This window comes from Coregonus lavaretus (genome assembly GCF_964263955.1).
Source record: "Coregonus lavaretus genome assembly, chromosome: 36".
Taxonomy (NCBI): domain Eukaryota; kingdom Metazoa; phylum Chordata; class Actinopteri; order Salmoniformes; family Salmonidae; genus Coregonus; species Coregonus lavaretus.
The window spans coordinates 4,665,367-4,688,971 of NC_140023.1; the positions used below are offsets into that span (position 1 = coordinate 4,665,367).

Consider the following 23,605-nt stretch of genomic DNA (forward strand, 5'->3'; position numbering starts at 1 on the left):
CAGATCATGTGACACTTAGATTGCACACAGGTGGACTTTATTTAACTAATTATGTGACTTCTGAAGGTAATTGGTTGCACCAGATCTTATTTAGGGGCTTCATAGCATAGCGGAATACATATGCACGCACCACAAACAAGTTATTTTTTTCATTTGACTTCACCAATTTGGACTATTTAGTGTATGTCCATTATATGGAATCCAAATAAAAATCAATTTAAATTACAGGTTGTAATGCAACAAAATAGGAAAAACGCCAAGGGGGATGAATACTTTTGCAAGGCACTGTATATCAGTGGCTTAGGCTGTCATAGCAACCTGACAACAAACACAGATCATAGCTATAATGAACACGGATGTACGTCAAACTGTGTGCTGGGCCACAAGTAAATCATCAAAGCTAATTGATCATAGCTAATTGAATTAAATCTTCCAAGAATGTCCCACATCTGCCAAGAATGTGTTCTATTTCAGTTTCATAGAAACACCATGCAGTACATTTCGGTACATTGCAAAATCAGTCCAGGTATCATGTAATTTGGGTGACAGAGAATAGTTCCTTGCTCTTCTTAATGTTTCAAACCCCATTCTAGCCCAGCAGAAGTGCTGAAAATAAGGTAAACATATTGGATTTAGTGTGTCAGCCTGAGTGCTTTAGAGACACTGCATGCTATTATCAAACCTGAATGGCTGTGAAGGATCGGTTTCCTCCTACTTTTAGCCATTGGATAAAGGAAGTCATGCAACATCTCAAGCTAGAGAAAATGTGCTCCTCCCATTAGTGGATCTGCAATTATATTCTACAGTGAGGGAAAAAAGTATTTGATCCCCTGCTGATTTTGTACGTTTGCCCACTGACAAAGACATGATCAGTCTATAATTTTAATGGTAGGTTTATTTGAACAGTGAGAGACAGAATAACAACAAAAATATCCAGAAAAACGCATGTCAAAAATGTTATAAATTGATTTGCATTTTAATGAGGGAAATAAGTATTTGACCCATCTGCAAAACATGACTTAGTACTTGGTGGCAAAACCCTTGTTGGCAATCACAGAGGTCAGAAGTTTCTTGTAGTTGGCCACCAGGTTTGCACACATCTCAGGAGGGATTTTGTTCCACTCCTCTTTGCAGATCTTCTCCAAGTCATTAAGGTTTCGAGGCTGACGTTTGGCAACTCGAACCTTCAGCTCCCTCCACAGATTTTCTATGGGATTAAGGTCTGGAGAATGGCTAGGCCACTCCAGGACCTTAATGTGCCTCTTCTTGGGCCACACCTTTGTTGCCTTGGCCGTGTGTTTTGGGTCATTGTCATGCTGGAATACCCATCATCCACGACCCATTTCAATGCCCTGGCTGAGGGAAGGAGGTTCACACCCAAGATTTGACGGTACATGGCCCCGTCCATCGTCCCTTTGATGCGGTGAAGTTGTCCTGTCCCCTTAGCAGAAAAACACCCCCAAAGCATAATGTTTCCACCTCCATGTTTGACGGTGGGGATGGTGTTCTTGGGGTCATAGGCAGCATTCCTCCTCCTCCAAACACGACGAGTTGAGTTGATGCCCAAGAGCTCGATTTTGGTCTCATCTGACCACAACACTTTCACCCAGTTCTCCTCTGAATCATTCAGATGTTCATTGGCAAACTTCAGATGGCCCTGTATATGTGCTTTCTTGAGCAGGGGGACCTTGCGGGCGCTGCAGGATTTCAGTCCTTCACGGCGTAGTGTGTTACCAATTGTTTTCTTGGTGACTATGGTCCCAGCTGCCTTGAGATCACTGACAAGATCCTCCCGTGTAGTTTTGGGCTGATTCCTCACCGTTCTCATGATCATTGCAACTCCACGAGGTGAGATCTTGCATGGAGCCCCAGGCCGAGGGAGATTGACAGTTATTTTGTGTTTCTTCCATTTGCGAATAATCGCACCAACTTTTGTCACCTTCTCACCAAGCTGCTTGGCATGGTCTTGTAGCCCATTCCAGCCTTGTGTAGGTCTACAATTTTGTCCCTGACATCCTTGGAGAGCTCTTTGGTCTTGGCCATGGTGGAGAGTTTGGAATCTGATTGATTGATTGCTTCTGTGGACAGGTGTCTTTTATACAGGTAACAAGCTGACATTAGGAGCACTCCCTTTAAGAGTGTACTCCTAATCTCAGCTCGTTACCTGTATAAAAGACACCTGGGAGCCAGAAATCTTTCTGATTGAGAGGGGGTCAAATACTTATTTCCCTCATTAAAATGCAAATCAATTTATAACATTTTTGACATGCGTTTTTCTGGATTTTTTTGTTGTTATTCTGTCTCTCACTATTCAAATAAACCTACCATTAAAATTATAGACCGATCATGTCTTTGTCAGTGTGCAAACGTACATAATCAGCAGGGGATCAAATACTTTTTTCCCCTCACTGTATAATATCTGGCCTCATTTCCTATCCTTTGTAGAAGACATGGACCCAGCTAATTTCACAACTTCATAAACCAACCCAAATTAGAATTCATATCACTATTTTTACTCCTGCTTATTTTATGTTTGATTATATCTGATTATTTTTTAATTTTTTTATTATATTACTCAAATTCTATATCATACCTGCTTTAAGTCTGGTTTTGGGGTGGGACTCTGTTGGAGCATGGGGGGGTTGGGGTGGGTTTGATCTGGTAGGGGATCAGTGTGTTCTGTTAGAGCATGGGGTGTTGGGATGGGTTTGATCTGGTAGGGGATCAGTGTGTGTTTTTCCCTCTACCTGTTCTGTCTGTATTATCTGTATAATCATTAAAAATGCAGGAGCCATTCATTGTATTTATTTTTTATCTTGCCAGATCATTGATTCATACCGATCCAATGCAGAGCACACATTCTTCATGCTGGGAAATGGTTCAATATTGGAGGAAAACACAGTTAATCACAAAAAACGGTAAAAGGGTGAGTCAAGTGAAATGGTGAACAGACATTGATGGTTGAGTCAGCAAGCAGATTAAATATTGTCAGTTTGGTTTTACAGCACTGACTGGTGGCGAACCAGAAACATTGACTGAGTGACTAACCACTTGAATCAGATCATGACGTTGGAGAAAAATTAATATGGTAAGGACACTAAGGTGTTCATATGTTCCATAAGGAAAGTACTATATATCCCAAAGAGAATGGTAGTCAAATAAATGTTTGTGAAATGAACTTGGATTGATTTAGGTAAGGATCAAGAAAGTATTGTAGATTATTCTGTAAACTTTAAATCTCTAAAACATGACTAGCCAAAATGCAATAACACGCAATAAACAAGCAAACCTTGGAAATAGCATGCAAGGTGCAGAGACAGATTTAAAATGAACAGTCACTCCATGCATTATTTACCATTAGAATAAGAAATGCAAAAGTGCCACCACACTAAATACGACAGATTGATACTAACCATCTCATAATGAAAAAAGCAGGGAAATGGAAAACCAGGGAAGAGGAGCATGTAATCTTAATAAATAAATAAAAACACAACCCATTTCACTCAATAAATAATGCATGAGGATTATGTATGTCTTTAACAGCAAGCAGGTCTGTGTAAAGTAAGAAGAGAGCATGTGTTTCAGCACTAAGGAAGTCCATTGATTTATTCAGTCTGTGTGCATTACACCACACTCATTTGAAATCCCAACGTGTGTGTTACTTGATACCCAAGTGGAGGAATCCAAGCGATTTAAGGCGACAGCTAAAGTTTTAAATCTCCGGAATGACAATGAAATACCACCCACCTATCTGAAAGGCTGATTTTGGTGTTGTTGATGTCCTTCAGTGGCGCATCCATGACATGCATAGAGCTGCTAACGATGAAGTCCAGTTAAACCCAATGGCTCTGCGAACTGGCAGGAAGCCTGTCCAGGCAGACACACTGGAGCAGACTGGCATGTTAAATGGTGGAAACTATTTTGATAGCAGCAGCCAAGGCTCTGTGAATGTGAATGTGACCCATGATGGTTGACTAGCTAGATATTCCTGGAATTGATCAGTGTTTTCATGTATTCTTTATGACATCCCAATAGGAATAGGCAAATTCATATATAGTAGGATGACGTAAGTCATGAAAATGTATTATTATGCATTATTGTAATGCCATTACAAATGTCTCTGATATATTGCTGTGTTGTCCGTCTTGTCTTACACTTTAAATCCCCCCCCCCCCCCCCCCCCCCCTTTCCCCACAGGAGGCCTTATGCCGCTTGCCAGGCAGAATTTGTTCCTAATTGACCTGCCTGGTAAAATAAATAAATAAATAAATACAATTGTTGGGAATACTCAAATACAGAGATATGGGGATAAATTCCAGAAATAAAATGTAATTATCTCACGGCCTGGACCTGAGACTGGATTTTAAATGTTTCAGCCCTGGAGTTTCATTGAGTTATAATACTGCTGTCAGTGTCTTAGACAATCCATTAATTCAGACTCCAGATTCTGGCAGAACTTTGAGCCTGTCTGGTTACTGTATAGAATATGACCCAGGTAGAGTGTCTCGGATGCTACTGACTGAAGGTCTGCCAGAAATAGTAAACAGTCATCATTCCTTTATAGGGCACTGGGTGAATACTGACTGCCTATGAGACTCTGATTGCACTGGTACTTAGTAGCCAAAAATACATTTGACAAACTGTTCTTATGCCCCTTGATTCATTATACAGTATATGTGACATGAAAACAAACATTAAAGTCATGTACGAAGTAAATAAACAGTCTAGTTCTGCTACTGCATTTTCAGGAGCGGTGGATTCCATAGATACAGTGGGGAAAAAAAGTATTTAGTCAGCCACCAATTGTGCAAGTTCTCCCACTTAAAAAGATGAGAGAGGCCTGTAATTTTCATCATAGGTACATGTCAACTATGACAGACAAATTGAGAAAAAAAAATCCAGAAAATCACATTGTAGGATTTTTTATGAATTTATTTGCAAATTATGGTGGAAAATAAGTATTTGGTCACCTACAAACAAGCAAGATTTCTGGCTCTCACAGACCTGTAACTTCTTCTTTAAGAGGCTCCTCTGTCCTCCACTCGTTACCTGTATTAATGGCACATGTTTGAACTTGTTATCAGTATAAAAGACACCTGTCCACAACCTCAAACAGTCACACTCCAAACTCCACTATGGCCAAGACCAAAGAGCTGTCAAAGGACACCAGAAACAAAATTGTAGACCTGCACCAGGCTGGGAAGACTGAATCTGCAATAGGTAAGCAGCTTGGTTTGAAGAAAACAACTGTGGGAGCAATTCTTAGGAAATGGAAGACATACAAGACCACTGATAATCTCCCTCGATGTGGGGCTCCACGCAAGATCTCACCCCGTGGGGTCAAAATGATCACAAGAACGGTGAGCAAAAATCCCAGAACCACATGGGGGGACCTAGTGAATGACCTGCAGAGAGCCGGGACCAAAGTAACAAAGCCTACCATCAGTAACACACTACACCGCCAGGGACTGAAATCCTGCAGTGCCAGACGTGTCCCCCTGCTTAAGCCAGTACATGTCCAGGCCCGTCTGAAGTTTGCTAGAGTGCATTTGGATGATCCAGAAGAGGATTGGGAGAATGTTATATGGTCAGATGAAACCAAAATATAACTTTTTGGTAAAAACTCAACTCGTCGTGTTTGGAGGACAAAGAATGCTGAGTTGCATCCAAAGAGCACCATACCTACTGTGAAGCATGGGGGTGGAAAATTCATGCTTTGGGGCTGTTTTCCTGCAAAGGGACCAGGACGACTGATCCGTGTAAAGGAAAGAATGAATGGGGCCATGTATCGTGAGATTTTGAGTGAAAACCTCCTTCCATCAGCAAGGGCATTGAAGATGAAACGTGGCTGGGTCTTTCAGCATGATAATGATCCCAAACACACCGCCCGGGCAACGAAGGAGTGGCTTCGTAAGAAGCATTTCAAGGTCCTGGAGTGGCCTAGCCAGTCTCCAGATCTCAACCCCATAGAAAATATTTGGAGGGAGTTGAAAGTCCGTGTTGCCCAGCGACAGCCCCAAAACATCACTGCACTAGAGGAGATCTGCATGGAGGAATGGGCCAAAATACCAGCAACAGTGTGTGAAAACCTTGTGAACACTTACAGAAAACGTTTGACCTGTGTCATTGCCAACAAAGGGTATATAACAAAGTATTGAGAAACTTTTGTTATTGACCAAATACTTATTTTCCACCATAATTTGGAAATAAATTCATGAAAAATCCTACAATGTGATTTTCTGGATTTTTTTTTCTCATTTTGTCTGTCATAGTTGACGTGTACCTATGATGAAAATTACAGGCCTCTCTCATCTTTTTAAGTGGGAGAACTTGCACAATTGGTGGCTGACTAAATACTTTTTTTCCCCACTGTATATTCTCATCAAAGGTCTTCCAGTAAAAGAAGACCAGTAACCCTTTTCTAGGTCCTTCACCATCCGGAAACTACATTATTTAGTTTCAAGTCTGCCACTACACAGCCTTGGATCAATATGTACCTCGTCAACAGACATTCAATACCAGCATTTAGACATGTACAGCAATGCACAATATGATCGTATCTAAGTGGCAACAGGAATCTTTGGATGAACATAAAGTGGTGAGGCAGAATATCATTGTGATAATGCATTAGTTGATGTTAAACACTAATGGTTTGATACACCTTGTATTGCAGTGGCGCAGTTTGACAATCGGGTATAGGTTGGCAATTTGACATTACTCATGCGAGACATACCTTCTGGTATCAGGAAATAAGAGCTCAAACAGTATACCAGTGTCCAATGGTGACCCTGGCTGTGACCCCACTCCCTGCGGGTGTCTCCGGGGAGTTGGGATATGCAAGAAATACATTTCCATTACACACTTGTGTGTAAAAGAACAAATATAAGCACCCCTCAAATTATTATTATTAGTCTGAAAAGTATAAAAAGTACTTCAGCACATGCAAAAGGGACTCTTGAAGTTTAAGAGCTGTAGAGAGAGATGCTATCAGCCCCCATACTGCTCACAGTACATTACGTTCCCTAAGCTCTACCATGGCATGTCAACATTTCAGGTTTTGCAATCATTTTAAAACAGCATACCATTCACAATCCCAGACAATTAATGCTAAGACAGCAGGAGCCAATGGGATCAGACATGGCAAGTTAAAGTATGTCCTGAAATAGACCAAATTAACAGCATTGAAATGTAGCACCGATCAACAGTGGCTCCAAATGCTGACAGCTTACAAAGAGTCATAAGGAAGGAAGCAGCACCATGGCGATCATTATGAACTCCTCTCTGGCACACTGCAGCCCTGATCTGGGAAAACGTCTGACGCAGCACAGAAGTTTATCCTGCACACAGGACATTCATTTGATGAAAGGCCTATGTGCCTTAATCCAGGTTTAAATGAATGTCATTTTCCCCCTGAAGCAGACTTCCTGAATACAAGCAATACAATATCCCTGCCTTATAAAGGTCTTGGCCTATGACACATACAAAATTGTATATACAGTGGGGAGAACAAGTATTTGATACACTTCCGATTTTGCAGGTTTTCCTACTTACAAAGCATGAAGAGGTCTGTAATTTTTATCATAGGTACACTTCAACTGTGAGAGACGGAATCTAAAACAAAAATCCAGAAAATCACATTGTATGATTTTTAAGTAATTCATTTGCATTTTATTGCATGACATAAGTATTTGATACATCAGAAAAGCAGAACTTAATATTTGGTACAGAAACTTTGTCGCTGGGCAATACGGACTTTCAGCTCCCTCCAAAGATTTTCTATTGGGTTCAGGTCTGGAGACTGGCTAGGCCACTCCAGGACCTTGAGATGCTTCTTACGGAGCCACTCCTTAGTTGCCCTGGCTGTGTGTTTCGGGTCGTTGTCATGCTGGAAGAACCAGCCATGACCCATCTTCAATGCTCTTACTGAGGGAAGGAGGTTGTTGGCCAAGATCTCGCGATACATGGCCCCATCCATCCTCCCCTCAATACGGTGCAGTCGTCCTGTCCCCTTTGCAGAAAAGCATCCCCAAAGAATGATGTTTCCACCTCCATGCTTCACGGTTGGGATGGTGTTCTTGGGGTTGTACTCATCCTTCTTCTTCCTCCAAACACGGCGAGTGGAGTTTAGACCAAAAAGCTCTATTTTTGTCTCATCAGACCACATGACCTTCTCCCATTCCTCCTCTGGATCATCCAGATGGTCATTGGCAAACTTCAGACGGGCCTGGACATGCGCTGGCTTGAGCAGGGGGACCTTGCGTGCGCGGCAGGATTTTAATCCATGACAGCGTAGTGTGTTACTAATGGTTTTCTTTGAGACTGTGGTCCCAGCTCTCTTCAGGTCATTGACCAGGTCCTGCCGTGTAGTTCTGGGCTGATCCCTCACCTTCCTCATGATCATTGATGCCCCACGAGGTGAGATCTTGCATGGAGTCCCAGACCGAGGGTGATTGACCGTCATCTTGAACTTCTTCCATTTTCTAATAATTGCGCCAACAGTGGTTGCCTTCTCACCAAGCTGCTTGCTTATTGTCCTGTAGCCCATCCCAGCCTTGTGCAGGTCTACAATTTTATCCCTGATGTCCTTACACAGCTCTCTGGTCTTGGCCATTGTGGAGAGGTTGGAGTCTGTTTGATTGAGTGTGTGGACAGGTGTCTTTTATACAGGTAACGAGTTCAAACAGGTGCAGTTAATACAGGTAATGAGTGGAGAACAGGAGGGCTTCTTAAAGAAAAACTAACAGGTCTGTGAGAGCCGGAATTCTTACTGGTTGGTAGGTGATCAAATACTTATGTCATGCAATAAAATGCAAATAATTTACTTAAAAATCATACAATGTGATTTTCAGGATTTTTGTTTTAGATTGCGTCTCTCACAGTTGAAGTGTACCTATGATAAAAATTACAGACCTCTACATGCTTTGTAAGTAGCAAAACCTGCAAAATCGGCAGTGTATCAAATACTTGTTCTCCCCACTGTATATGCCAGATTTGGAGAAATATGAATCCCATAATTAATGTCTTGATCAAAGTCATACATTTTCTCTACTCCACACTGACTTAGCTGACTAGGCAAGGGGGATAGGTTCCACTCTGAATGAGCACAGTGGATTTTCCTCTTCCTCAAACAAACCCATCGCTCAAGATAGATTATTCCTCACACAATGCTTTCAGATGTGCCCTGTCATCGATGCAACCCAACAGAATGCCATCTCAGTTTCAGAAGTGCATTTGCTTACTAAGCATGATTCTTGTCACTCTAGAGAGCATCCTGATTAAAAGGAAATCTGCATAACAGAAACAACCCGTGGTTTAGTGATTTAGGCACACCGTGCTAAGACGCATCAGTGCAGGAGGATCCTTTCTATCTGAAGTAGTGTAGTGAAATGACTACGACTCTACCAGGAGAGCCTATCAGAGAAGCATCAGGAGTCCATCCAGCATTTTTTATTTTTTATTTTTATTTAACCTTTATTTAACCAGGTAAGCCAGTTGAGAACAAGTTCTCATTTACAACTGCGACCTGGCCAAGATAAAGAATAGCAGTGCGATAAAAACAACAACACAGAGTTACATATGGGGTAAAAAAACATAAAGAAAATATATATACAGTGTGTGCAAATGTAGCAAGTTATGGAGGTAAGGCAATAAATAGGCTATAGTGCAAAATAATTACAATTAGTATTAACACTGGAATGCTAGATGTGCAAGAGATTATGTGCAAATAGAGATACTGGGGTGCAAAAGAGCAAAATAAATAACAATATAGGGATGAGGTAGTTGGGTGGGCTAATTTCAGATGGGCTGTGTACAGGTGCAGTGATCGGTAAGGTGCTCTGACAACTGATGCTTAAAGTTAGTGAGGGAGATAAGAGTCTCCAGCTTCAGAGATTTTTGCAATTCGTCCCATGACCAGTCATTGGCAGCAGAGAACTGGAAGGAATGGCGGCCAAAGGAGGTGTTGGCTTTGGGAATGACCAGTGAGATATACCTGCTGGAGCGCAGACTACGGGTGGGTGCTGCTATGGTGACCAATGAGCTAAGATAAGGCGGGGATTTGCCTAGCAGTGATTTATAGATGGCCTGGAGCCAGTGGGTTTGACGACGAACATGTAGTGAGGACCAGCCAACAAGAGCGTACAGGTCACAGTGGTGGGTAGTGTATGGGGCTTTGGAGACAAAACTGATGGCACTGTGATAGACTACATCCAATTTGCTGAGTAGAGTGTTGGAGGCTATTTTGTAAATGACATCGCCGAAGTCAAGGATCGGTAGGATAGTCAGTTTTACGAGGGCATGTTTGGCAGCATGAGTGAAGGAGGCTTTGTTGCGAAATAGGAAGCCGATTCTAGATTTAACTTTGGATTGGAGATTCTTAATGTGAGTCTGGAAGGAGAGTTTACAGTCTAACCAGACACCTAGGTATTTGTAGTTGTCCACATACTCTAGGTCAGACCCGTCGAGAGTGGTGATTCTAGTCGGGTGGGCGGGTGCCAGCAGCGTTCGATTGAAGAGCATGCATTTAGTTTTACTAGTGTTTAAGAGCAGTTGGAGGCTACTGAAGGAGTGTTGTATGGCATTGAAGCTCGTTTGGAGGTTTGTTAACACAGTGTCCAATGAAGGGCCAGATGTATACAAAATGGTGTCGTCTGCGTAGAGGTGGATCTGAGAGTCACCAGCAGCAAGAGCGACATCATTGATATCCACGGAGAAAAGAGTCGGCCCAAGAATTGAACCCTGTGGCACCCCCATAGAGACTGCCATAGGTCCAGACAACAGGCCCTCCGATTTGACACACTGAACTCTATCTGAGAAGTAGTTGGTGAACCAGGCGAGGCAGTCATTTGAGAAACCAAGGCTATTTAGTCTGCCAATAAGAATGCGGTGGTTGACAGAGTCGAAAGCCTTGGCCAGGTCGATGAAGACGGCTGCACAGTACTGTCTATTATCGATCGCGGTTATAATATCGTTTAGGACCTTGAGCGTGGCTGAAGTGCACCCATGACCAGCTCGGAAACCGGATTGCATAGCGGAGAAGGTACGTGGGATTCGAAATGGTCGGTGATCTGTTTGTTAACTTGGCTTTCAAATACTTTCGAAAGGCAGGGCAGGATGGATATAGGTCTGTAACAGTTTGGATCTAGAGTGTTACCCCCTTTGAAGAGGGGGATGACCGCGGCAGCTTTCCAATCTCTGGGGATCTCAGACGTTACGAAAGAGAGGTTGAACAGACTAGTAATAGGGGTTGCGACAATTTCGGCGGCTAGTTTTAGTGTCACGGTTTCGGCCGAGGCTGCCTCTCTTCCTTGCTCGGGCAGGCTTCGGCGGTCGTCGTCTCCGGAGTACTAGCTGCCACCGTTGTATGTTTCGATGTTCGTTTGGTTTTGTCTTGATGTTGTACACCTGTTATCATTTAGCGTTCATTAGTGTCCTATAAGTTCTCGTTGTGTTTGTCAGGTGTTGTGTGTGATTGCGCTACTGTTGGTTGTTCTGTGCTTCGTTGTTTTCCTCCCCTGTTTGGGAGGGTTCTCGCACATGTTTGTGCGCATTTTGTTTTACGCCTGTGTGCGTATTTTCTCGCCTCCGGGCTGTTTGGCTCATGTTATGAGTGATTGTTCACTAAAGTATTTTGGACTAAGTTTCTGCGTCCTGCGCCTGATTCCTGCACCACACCCACCTACAGCACCCGCTGACAGAATCACACACCACAGATGGAATCGGCAGGAGCCGCAGCAGCACCTGAGTCTCTGGAGGAGCGGGTCCGCGAGCAGAACGACCAGATCCTACGTATCGGGACCGCCCTTCAGGACGTGATCAACAAGCTTCAACGCTGGGAGCCCAGAGGGACACCCACCCCTTCACCTTCCGTGCCATCACCATCGGCAAGTCAGCCCATACAAGCTCCGGAACCCAGGGGAATTCGGCTCTCGCTCCCGAGGGCATATGATGGGACCGCTGCCGGGTGTCAGGGCTACAGATGGAGCTATACCTGGCCACCGTACACCCGGCGCCCTCGGGACACGAGAGCGTGTCCGCCCTCATCTCCTGTCTCACCGGCAAGGCGTTGGAATGGGCCAACGCCGAGTGGAGGAGAATAGACACCTCCACTATCACCTACTCAGAGTTCTCCCGCCGCTTCAGGGCTGTGTTTGACCATCCACCTGAGGGGAAAGCGGCGGGAGAGCGTCTATTCTACCTCCGGCAGGGGAGGAGGAGCGCCCAGGAGAACTCTAGCGGCGGATGCAGGGTGGAATGAGCGGGCCCTCATCGATCACTACCGCTGTAGTCTACGAGAGGAAGTCCGTCGGGAGCTGGCCTGCAGGGATACCAGCCTCACTTTCGATCAGTTAGTGGACATGTCCATCAGGCTGGACACCCTGCTGGCTACCCGCGGACGTTCCAAGGGGGGTCCGTCCATTCCATCCTCCAGCACCTCCGAGCCGAGCCCTATGGAGCTCGGGGGTGCTGGCGCTAGAGAGAGGAGGGGTCGGAGCACGAGGGGGGCTGTCCCCTGCACCAACTGTGGCCGTGGAGGACACACCGCGGCTAGGTGCTGGGGAGGGTCTCCTAGGGGAGAAGACGGCAGGCGCCGCACTGGGGAGTCCTTCCAGGTGAGTAGGCGCCCCACTTACCCAGAGCTCTCTGTTGCGCACTTCTGTATACCTGTGCTATTTCCACAGGTTGCACCTCATTCCCAGCATAACGCGCTAGTAGATTCAGGCGCGGCTGGGAATTTTGTTGATAGACATTTTTTTTTTGAATTAGGGATTCCCCTTCTTCCTGTTGACGTCCCATTCCCCGTTCATGCCCTAGATAGCCGTCCGTTGGGATCGGGCTTGATCAGGGAAGTCACAGCACCACTTAGGATGTGTACGCAGGGGGGTCATGAGGAGATTATCCAACTATATCTGATCGACTCTCCTGCGTATCCGGTGGTGCTGGGAATGCCCTGGTTGAGTATCCATGATCCATCTATTTCGTGGCAGGAGAGAGCTCTGATGGAGTGGTCTGCCCAGTGGGTGGGGCGACGTTTAGGTGTTTCCGTGGGGGCTACCTCGGTGGAGAGTCCAAACCAGGTGCCCGCATTGCACATTCCCCCCGAGTATGAGGATTTGGCTATTGTGTTCAGTAAGTCGAGGGCGACGCAGTTACCTCCTCATAGGCAGGGAGATTGTGCGATAGACCTCCAGGCAGGAGCTGCGCTCCCACGGAGCCATGTGTATCCTCTGTCTCAAATCAAATCAAATCAAATTTTATTGGTCACATGCGCCGAATACAACAGGTGCAGACATTACAGTGAAATGCTTACTTACAGCCCTTAACCAACAGTGCATTTATTTTAAACAAAAAAGTAAGAATAAAACAACAACAAAAAAGTGTTGAGAAAAAAAGAGCAGAAGTAAAATAAAGTGACAGTAGGGAGGCTATATATACAGTAAAATAAAGTGACAGTAGGGAGGCTATATATACAGGGGGGTACCGTTGCATAGTCAATGTGCGGGGGCACCGGCTAGTTGAGGTAGTTGAGGTAATATGTACATGTGGGTAGAGTTAAAGTGACTATGCATAAATACTTAACAGAGTAGCAGCAGCGTAAAAAGGATGGGGTGGGGGGCAGTGCAAATAGTCCGGGTAGCCATGATTAGCTGTTCAGGAGTCTTATGGCTTGGGGGTAGAAGCTGTTGAGAAGTCTTTTGGACCTAGACTTGGCACTCCGGTACCGCTTGCCGTGCGGTAGCAGAGAGAACAGTCTATGACTAGGGTGGCTGGAGTCTTTGACAATTTTGAGGGCCTTCCTCTGACACCGCCTGGTATAGAGGTCCTGGATGGCAGGGAGCTTTGCCCCAGTGATGTACTGGGCCGTACGCACTACCCTCTGTAGTGCCTTGCGGTCAGAGGCCAAGCAGTTGCCATACCAGGCGGTGATGCAACCAGTCAGGATGCTCTCGATGGTGCAGCTGTAGAATTTTTTGAGGATCTGAGGACCCATGCCAAATCTTTTTAGTCTCCTGAGGGGGAATAGGCTTTGTCGTGCCCTCTTCACGACTGTCTTGGTGTGTTTGGACCATGATAGTTCGTTGGTGATGTGGACATCAAGGAACTTGAAGCTCTCAACCTGTTCCACTACAGCCCCGTCGATGAGAATGGGGGCGTGCTCAGTCCTCTTTTTTTTCCTGTAGTCCACAATCATCTCCTTTGTCTTGGTCACGTTGAGGGAGAGGTTGTTGTCCTCGCACCACACGGCCAGATCTCTGACCTCCTCCCTATAGGCTGTCTCATCGTTGTCGGTGATCAGGCCTACCACTGTTGTGTCGTCGGCAAACTTAATGATGGTGTTGGAGTCGTGCCTGGCCATGCAGTCATGGGTGAACAGAGAGTACAGGAGGGGACTGAGCACGCACCCCTGAGGGGCCCCCGTGTTGAGGATCAGTGTGGCAGTTGTGTTGTTACCTACCCTTACCACCTGGGGGCGGCCCGTCAGGAAGTCCAGGATCCAGTTGCAGAGGGAGGTGTTTAGTCCCAGGATCCTTAGCTTAGTGATGAGCTTAGAGGGCACTATGGTGTTGAATGCTGAGCTGTAGTCAATGAATAGCATTCTCACGTAGGTGTTCCTCTTGTCCAGGTGGGAAAGGGCAGTGTGGAGTGCGATAGAGATTGCATCATCTGTGGATCTGTTGGGGCGGTATGCAAATTGGAGTGGGTCTAGGGTTTCTGGGATTATGCTGTTGATGTGAGCCATGACCAGGAGAAGAGAGCTATGGAGACTTACATAGACGAATCTCTGAGACAAGGATACATATGGCCATCCACTTCTCCTGCGTCCTCGAGTTTATTTTTTGTGAAGAAGAAGGATGGAGGGTTACGCCCGTGCATTGATTACCGTAGTCTCAATCAGATCACGGTGAAGTACAGTTATCCACTTCCTCTGATTGCGACCATGACGGAGTCATTGCACGGGGCGCGTTTCTTCACAAAATTAGATCTCAGGAGCGCTTACAACTTGGTACGCATTAGAGAGGGCGATGAATGGAAGACAGCGTTTAGTACCACCTCGGGTCATTACGAGTATCTTGTCATGCCATACGGGTTGATGAACGCTCCTTCAGTTTTCCAATCATTCGTGGATGAGATCTTCAGGGACATGCAGGGGCAGGGGGTGGTCGTGTACATAGATGACATTCTTGTGTACTCGTCTACCCGAGTCGAGCATGTGGCCCTGGTGCGCCGAGTGTTGAGGAGGCTGTTGGAGCACGACCTGTATGTCAAGGCAGAGAAATGTCTGTTCTTCCAGGAGTCGATCTCCTTTTTGGGTTATCAGTTGTCTGCGTCAGGGGTGAAGATGGAAGTTGACCGGGTGTCAGCCGTGCGTAATTGGCAGACTCCAACCACTGTTAAAGAGGTGCAGCAGTTTTTGGGGTTTGCAAATTACTACCGGAGGTTTATCCGGGGTTTTGGACAGGTGGCAGCTCCCATAACGTCTCTTTTGAAGGGGGGTCCGGTGCGCTTGCAGTGGTCAGCCGAGGCGGACAGGGCTTTTGGGAGACTGAAGGACCTGTTTACTTCGGCTCCGGTGCTGGCGCATCCGGATCCCGCTTTACCATTTCAGGTAGAGGTGGACGCGTCAGAGGCCGGTATAGGGGCCGTGCTTTCGCAACGGTCCGGCACGCCACCTAAACTCCGCCCCTGTGCTTTTTATTCCAAAAAGCTCAGTCCGGCGGAGCGAAATTATGACGTAGGGGACAGGGAGCTGTTAGTCGTGGTACAGGCCCTAAAGGTGTGGAGGCATTGGCTTGAGGGGGCTCAACACCCTTTTCTCATTTTGACTGACCACCGTAACCTGGAGTACATCCGGGCAGCTAGGAGACTGAACCCTCGCCAGGCGCGGTGGAACATGTTTTTGGCCCGGTTCGTATTTAAGATCACGTACATCCCTGGGTCACAGAACGGTAAGGCAGACGCACTGTCTCGGCGGTATGACACGGAGGAGAGGTCCGTGGAGCCCACTCCCATACTGCCGGAGTCTTGTCTGGTGGCACCGGTGGTGTGGGAGATCGATGCTGAAATCGAGCGGGCGTTGCGCACCGACCCTAGTCCTCCTCAATGCCCGGAGGGTCGGACGTACGTCCCGCTCGAGGTTCGGGATCGATTGATATATTGGGCTCACACGTCACCCTCCTCTGGACATCCTGGTATTGGCCGGACAGTGCACTGCCTTAGTGCTAAGTACTGGTGGCCCACGTTAGCCAGGGATGTGAGGGTTTATGTCTCCTCCTGCTCGGTGTGCGCCCAGTGTAAGGCGCCTAGACATCTGCCTAGGGGTAAGTTACAACCCCTGCCCGTTCCACAACGACCATGGTCTCACCTCTCAGTGGACTTCATCACTGACCTTCCCCCCTCGCAGGGGAATACTACTATACTGGTCGTTGTGGACCGGTTCTCTAAGGCCTGTCGTTTGCTCCCTATGCCGGGCCTTCCTACTGCCCTACAGACCGCCGAAGCTCTATTCACCCACGTTTTCCGGCACTACGGGGTACCCAAGGATATTGTGTCTGATCGAGGTCCCCAGTTCACCTCCAGAGTCTGGAGAGCATTTATGGAGCGTTTGGGGGTCTCGGTGAGCCTTACCTCGGGTTACCATCCAGAGAGTAATGGGCAGGTGGAACGCGTGAACCAGGATGTGGGTAGGTTTCTTAGATCATACTGCCAGGGCCGGCCGGAGGAGTGGGCACGGTATGTTCCCTGGGCAGAAATGGCCCAGAATTCCCTACGCCACTCCTCAACTAACCTAACCCCTTTCCAATGTGTGTTAGGTTACCAGCCGGTTCTGGCACCATGGCAGCAGAGCCAGATCGAGGCTCCTGCGGTGGATGAGTGGGTGCGGCGCTCGGAGGAGACGTGGAACGCTGCACACGTCCATCTGCAGCGGGCCATCCGTCGTCAGAAGGCGAGCGCCGATCTCCACCGCAGTGAGGGGCCGGTGTACGCACCTGGTGATCGAGTCTGGCTCTCTACCAGAAACCTGCCCCTCCGCCTGCCCTGCCGGAAACTGGGTCGGCGGTTTGTGGGGCCGTTTAAAGTCCTGAGAAGATTGAACGAGGTGTGTTACAGATTACAACTGCCTAGTGACTATCGTATTAACCCCTCGTTCCATGTGTCTCTTCTCAGGCCGGTGGTAGCTGGTCCACTCCAGGAAGATGAGATCAGAGAGACTCCTCCGCCCCCATTGGACATCGAGGGGGCACCGGCGTACACTGTGCGGTCCATCTTGGATTCGAGACGTCGGATGGGGGGTCTCCAATATCTCGTGGAGTGGGAGGGGTACGGCCCGGAGGAACGGTGCTGGGTGCCGAGGAGAGACATTTTGGACCCGTCTCTCCTGACGGAATTCCACCGTAGTCACCCGACGCGCCCTGCTCCGCGTCCTCCTGGTCGTCCCCGAGGCCGGGGTCGGCCAGGGGGGGGTACTGTCACGGTTTCGGCCGAGGCTGCCTCTCTTCCTTGCTCGGGCAGGCTTCTGCGGTCGTCGTCTCCGGAGTACTAGCTGCCACCGTTGTATGTTTCGGTGTTCGTTTGGTTTTTTGGTTTTGTCTTGATGTTGTACACCTGTTATCGTTTAGCGTTCATTAGTGTCCTATAAGTTCTCGTTGTGTTTGTCAGGTGTTGTGTGTGATTGCGCTACTGTTGGTTGTTCTGTGCTTCGTTGTTTTCCTCCCCTGTTTGGGAAGGTTCTCGCACATGTTTGTGCGCATTTTGTTTTACGCCTGTGTGCGTATTTTCTCGCCTCCGGGCTGTTTGGCTCGTGTTATGAGTGATTGTTCACTAAAGTCTTTTGGACTAAGTTTATGCGTCCTGCGCCTGATTCCTGCACCACACCCACCTACAGCACCCGCTGACATTTAGAAAGAAAGGGTCCAGATTGTCTAGCCCAGCTGATTTGTAGGGGTCCAGATTTTGCAGCTCTTTCAGAACATCAGCTGTCTGAATTTGTGTGAAGGAGAAGCGGGGGGGGGCATTGGCAAGTTGCAGCGGAGGGTGCAGAGTTGGTGGCCGGGGTAGTGGTAGCCAGGTGGAAAGCATGGCCAGCCGTAGCAAAATGCTTGTTGAAATTCTCGATTATTGTAGATTTATCGGTGGTGATAGTGTTTCCTAGCCTCAGTGCAGTGGGCAGCTGGGAGGAAGTGCTCTTATTCTCCATGGACTTTACAGTGTCCCAAAACTTTTTGGAGTTAGTGCTACAGGATGCAAATTTCTGTTTGAAAAAGTTAGCCTTTGCTTTCCTGACTGCTTGTGTATATTGGTTCCTAACTTCCCTGAAAAGTTGCATATCGCGGGGGCTATTTGATGCTAATGCAGTACGCCACAGGATGTTTTTGTGCTGGTCAAGGGCAGTCAAGTCTGAGGAGAACCAGGGGCTATATCTGTTCTTAGTTCTGTATTTTTTTAATGGGGCATGTTTATTTAAGATTGAGAGGAAATTACTTTTAAAGAACAACCAGGCATCCTCTACTGACGGAATGAGATCTATATCCATCCAGGATACCTGGGCCAGGTCAATTAGGAAGGCCTGCTCGCTAAAGTGTTTTAGGGAGCGTTTGACAGTGATGAGGGGTGGTCGTTTGACCGCGGACCCGTTACGGACGCAGGCAATAAGGCAGTGATCGCTGAGATCCTGGTTGAAGACAGCGGAGGTGTATTTAGAGGGTAAGTTAGTCAGGATGATATCTATGAGGGTACCCATGGTTACGGATTTAGGGTTGTACCTGGTAGGTTCGTTGATAATTTGCGTGAGATTGAGGGCATCTAGTTTGGATTGTAGGATGGCCGGGGTATTAAGCATATCCCAATTTAGGTCACCAAGCAGTACGAACTCTGAGGATAAATGGGGGGCAATCAATTCACATATGGTGTCCAGGGCACAGCTGGGGGCTGAGGGGGGTCTGTAGCAAGCAGCAACATTGAGAGACTTATTTCTGGAAAGGTGGATTTTTAGAAGTAGAAGCTCAAACTGTTTGGGCACAGACCTGGATAGTATGATAGAGCTCTGCAGGCTATCTCTACAGTAGATTGCAACTCCACCCCCTTTGGCAGTTCTATCTAGACGGAAAATGTTATAGTTGGGGATGGAAATTTCAGAATTTTTGGTGGCCTTCCTAAGCCAGGATTCAGACACTGCTAGAACATCAGGGTTGGCGGAGTGTGCTAACGCAGTGAATAACTCAAACTTAGGAAGTAGACTTCTGATATTTACATGCAGGAAACCAAGGCTTTTGCGAATACAGAAGTCAGCAAATGATAGCGCCTGGGGAGTAGGAGTGATAATGAGGGCTGCAGGGCCTGGGTTAGCCTCTACATCACCGGAGGAACAGAGGAGGACTAGAATAAGGATACGGCTAAAGGCTTTAAGAACTGGTCTTCTAGTGCGTTGGGTACATAGAATAAAGGGGACTACGACTCTGACCCATTGATATTATTCCAGGACAGTTAATGGATATTTTTGGTGATGTGAGAACCAATGCCTCCCTCTTGTCAACTTTAGAAGTAGAGGAGGGAGAAGCCGAACAGTTTGCCCGAGGACATAGTTAAATGCCTGGATAGGGTGAGAGATTCTGGGAACAAGAAACCTGAGCCAGTACACAAACGGCGGTGGATGAGGATCTAATGGAACAGAGTCCAATAGAGTAATAACCAACCATGTGTCTGCCTGCCTTAAACAAATCTACAGAGGAAGACTTGGCATCATAAACCATGAACGTGGAGGATCCATTCCCTTATCTGGCTGAAATACATATAAGCCTGAATGCCAGTATCATATTGATGGGCTAGCAATGGAATGCATTTCGAGGGAACAGTGTATTTACGCATTCAGATTAAATAAAACATACACGACATGACAAAAAGTATGTGGACACCTGCTCGTCGAACATCTCATTCCAAACTCATGGGCATTAATATGGAGTTGGTCCCCCCTTTGCTGCTATAACAGCCTCCACTCTTCTGGGAAGGCTTTCCTCTAGATGTTGGAACATTGCTGCGGGGACTTGCTTCCATTCAGCGACAAGAGCATTAGTGAGGTCGGGCACTGATGTTGGGCGATTAGGCCTGGCTCGTAGTCAGTGTTCCATTTCATCCCAAAGGTGTTCGATGGGGTTGAGGTCAGGGCTCTGTGCAGGCCAGTCAAGTTCTTCCACACCGATCTCGACAAACCATTTCTGTATGGCCCTCGCTTTGTGCACGGGGGCAATGTCATGCTAAAACAGGAAAGGGCCTTCCCCAAACTGTTGCCACAAAGTTGGAAGCACAGAATCATCTAGAATGTAATTGTATGCTGTAGCGTTAAGATTTCCCTTCACTGGAACTAAGGGGCATAGCCCGAACCATGAAAAAAACAGCCCCAGACCATTATTACTCCTCCACCAAACTTTAAAGTTGGCACTATGTATTCGGGCAGGTAGCGTTCTCCTGGCATCCACCAAACCCAGATTCGTCTGCCAGATGGTGAAGCGTGATTCATCACTCCAGAGAATGCGTTTCCACTGCTCCAGAGTCCAACGGTGGCAAGCTTTACACCACTCCAACCGACACTTGGCATTGCGCATGGTGATCTTCGGCTTGTGTGCGGCTGCTCGGCCATGGAAACCTATTTCATGAAGCTCCTGACTAACAGTTATTGTTCTTACGTTGCTTCCAGAGGCAGTTTGGAACTCGGTAGTCAGTGTTGCAACCGAGGACAGGCAATATTTATGTGCTACGTGCTTCAGCACTCAGTGGTCCAGTTCTGTGAGCTTGTGTGGCCTACCACTTCGTGGCTGAGCCATTGTTGCTCCAAGACGTTTCCACTTCACAATAACAGCACTTACAGTTGACCGGGGCACCTTTAGCAGGGCAGAAATTTGACGAACTGACTTGTTGGAAAGTTGGCATCCTATGATGTTGCCACGTTGAAAGTCACTGAGCTCTGCCAGTGTTTGTCTATGGAGATTGCATGGCTGTGTGCTTGATTTTATACACCTGTCAGCAACGGGTGTGGCTGAAATAGCCTAATCGACTAATTTGAAGGGGTGTCCACATACTTTTGTATATACAGTGCATTCGGAAAGTATTCAGACCCCTTGACTTTTTCCACATTTTGGTAGGTTACAGCCTTGTTCTAAAATTGATTAAATTGTTTTTTCCCCTCATCAATCTACACACAATACCCCATAATGACAAAGCAAAAACTGTTAGACATTTTTGCTAATTTATAAAAAATAAAAAACGGAAATATTACATTTACATAAGTATTCAAACCCTTTACTCTGTACTTTGTTGAAGCACCTTTACCAGCGATTACAGCCTCGAGTCTTCTTGGGTATGACGCTACAAGCTTGGCACACCTGTATTTGAGGAGTTTCTCCCATTCTCTGCAGATCCTCTCAAGCTCTGTCAGGTTGGATGTGGAGCGTCGCTGCACAGCTATTTTAAGGTCTCTCCAGAGATGTTCGATCGGGTTCAAGTCCGGGCTCTGGCTGGGACACTCAAGGACATTCAGAGACTTGTCCCGAAGCCACTCCTGCGTTGTGTTGGCTGTGTGCTTAGGTTCGTTGTCCTGTTGGAAGGTGAACCATCACCCCAGTCTGAGGTCCTGAGCGCTCTGGAGCAGGTTTTCATCAAGGATCTCTCTGTACTTTGCTCCGTTCATCTTTCCCTCTATCCTGACTAGTCTCCCAGTCCCTGCCGCTGAAAAACATCCCCACAGCATGATGCTGCCACCACCATGCTTCACCGTAGGGATGGTGCCAGGTTTCCTCCAGACATGATGCTTGGCACTCAGGCCAAAGAGTTCAATCTTGTTTTCATCAGACCAGAGAATCTTGTGGTGTCTTTAGGTGCCTTTTGGCAAACTCCAAGCGGGCTGTCATGTGCCTTTTACTGAGGAGTGGCTTCCGTCTGGTGACTCTACCATAAAGGCCTGATTGGTGGAGTGCTGCAGAGATGGTTGTCCTTCTGGAAGGTTCTCACATCTCCACAGAGGAACTCTAGAGCTCTGTCAGAGTGATCATCGGGTCCTTGGTCACCTCCCTAACCAAGACCCTTCTCCCCGATTGCTCAGTTTGGCTGGGCGGCCAGCTCTAGGAAGAGTCTTGGTGGTTCCAAACTTCTTCCATTTAAGAATGATGGAGGCCACTGTGTTCTTGGGGACCTTCAATGCTGCAGACATTTTCTGGTACCCTTCCCCAGATCTGTGCCTCTACACAATCCTGTCTCGGAGCTCCACAGACAATTCCTTCAACCTCATGGCTTGGTTTTTGCTCTGACATGCACTGTCAACTGTGGGACCTTATATAGACAGGCCTTTCCAAATCATGTCCAATCAATTGTATTTACCACAGGTGGACTCCAATCAAGTTGTAGAAACATCTCAAGGATGATCAATGGAAACAGGATGCACCTGAGCTCAATTTCGAGTCTCATAGGAAAGGGTCTGAATACTTATGTAAATATGGTATTTCTGTTTTTTATTTTTTGATAAATGTGCAAAACTTTCTACAAACCTGTTTTCGCTTTGTCATTATGGGGTATTTTGTGTAGATTGCTGAGGATTATTATTTTTTAAATCAATTTTAAAATAAGGCTGTAACTTAACAAAATGTGGAAAAGGTCAAGCAGTCTGAATAATTTCCGAAGGCACTGTACAGCTAGCTAGCGTGCAGAAATGATGAGAGAACAAAGCTATTTTGATCATGTCCGTGTGCATGTCCAAATATTAAGATTGTGATGGCTGGAGGATATCTCACCTGCAGTTCTTGTTACAGTTCTCCTCCGTTATACCGTCTTCATCCTCTCCCCAGACATCCACCGCTGAGAATATCAAGGCCACCAGGATGGCGAAACAGCACACCAACGCAAAGATTACGATACATTTCTGCTGAGACTGCAAGAGAAAGATCGGAAAAGGGAGAACAAAGTAGTTACAGGGGAGGCCAGGGCTGGTGGTACATTGATCTCCTGAAAACAGTTTATAATAATTTATAAGAAAGTACTTCTGGAGGGCTTGTCCAAATCAAAGAGGCACTTGGACCTTGGCCAAGGCTGAAAAAGTGAGATTGTAATGGTAATATATACAGTATGTCACCCCAACCCAGTTTTTTTTGGTGGTACTTTTCAACCCTTTTTCGTGATATCCAATTGGTAGTTACAGTCTTGTCCCATTGCTGCAACTCCCGTACAGACTCGGGAGAGGCAAAGGTCGAGACCATGCGTCCTCATAAACACAACCCTGCCAAGCCGCACTGCTTCTTGACACACTGCCCGCTTAACCCAGAAGCCAACCGCACCAATGAGTCGGAGGAAACACCGTACAACTGGTGACCGAAGTCAGCGTGTATGCGCCCAGCCCGCCACAAGGAGTCGCTAGAGCGCGATGGGACAAGGACATCCCGGCCGGCCAAACCCTCCCCTAACCCGGACGACACTGGGCCAATTGTGCGCCGCCTCATTAGTCTCCCGTTCGCGGCCAGGGATCGAACCCGGGTCTGTAGTGACGCCTGCAGTGCCTTAGACTGCTACGCCACTCGCGAGGCCCCAACACTGTTTACTAGTCTCTCGGACATGTACAATAGCTGCT

The 23,605-nt window shown here is 46.9% G+C and overlaps 1 protein-coding gene across 1 annotated transcript in view; it reads right to left on the bottom strand.

The window, feature by feature from the left end:
- Positions 1 to 23,605, bottom strand: part of LOC311110511 (inactive phospholipase D5-like) — a gene marked incomplete at its 5' end in the record, with an annotated part of 66,995 nt that overhangs the window by 15,815 nt on the left and 27,575 nt on the right. Inside the window, one exon of the mRNA XM_084153031.1 lies at positions 22,776 to 22,912. Coding sequence (XP_084009157.1) covers positions 22,776 to 22,912 — 137 coding nt within the window. The remainder of the gene's footprint in view (positions 1 to 22,775; positions 22,913 to 23,605) is intronic.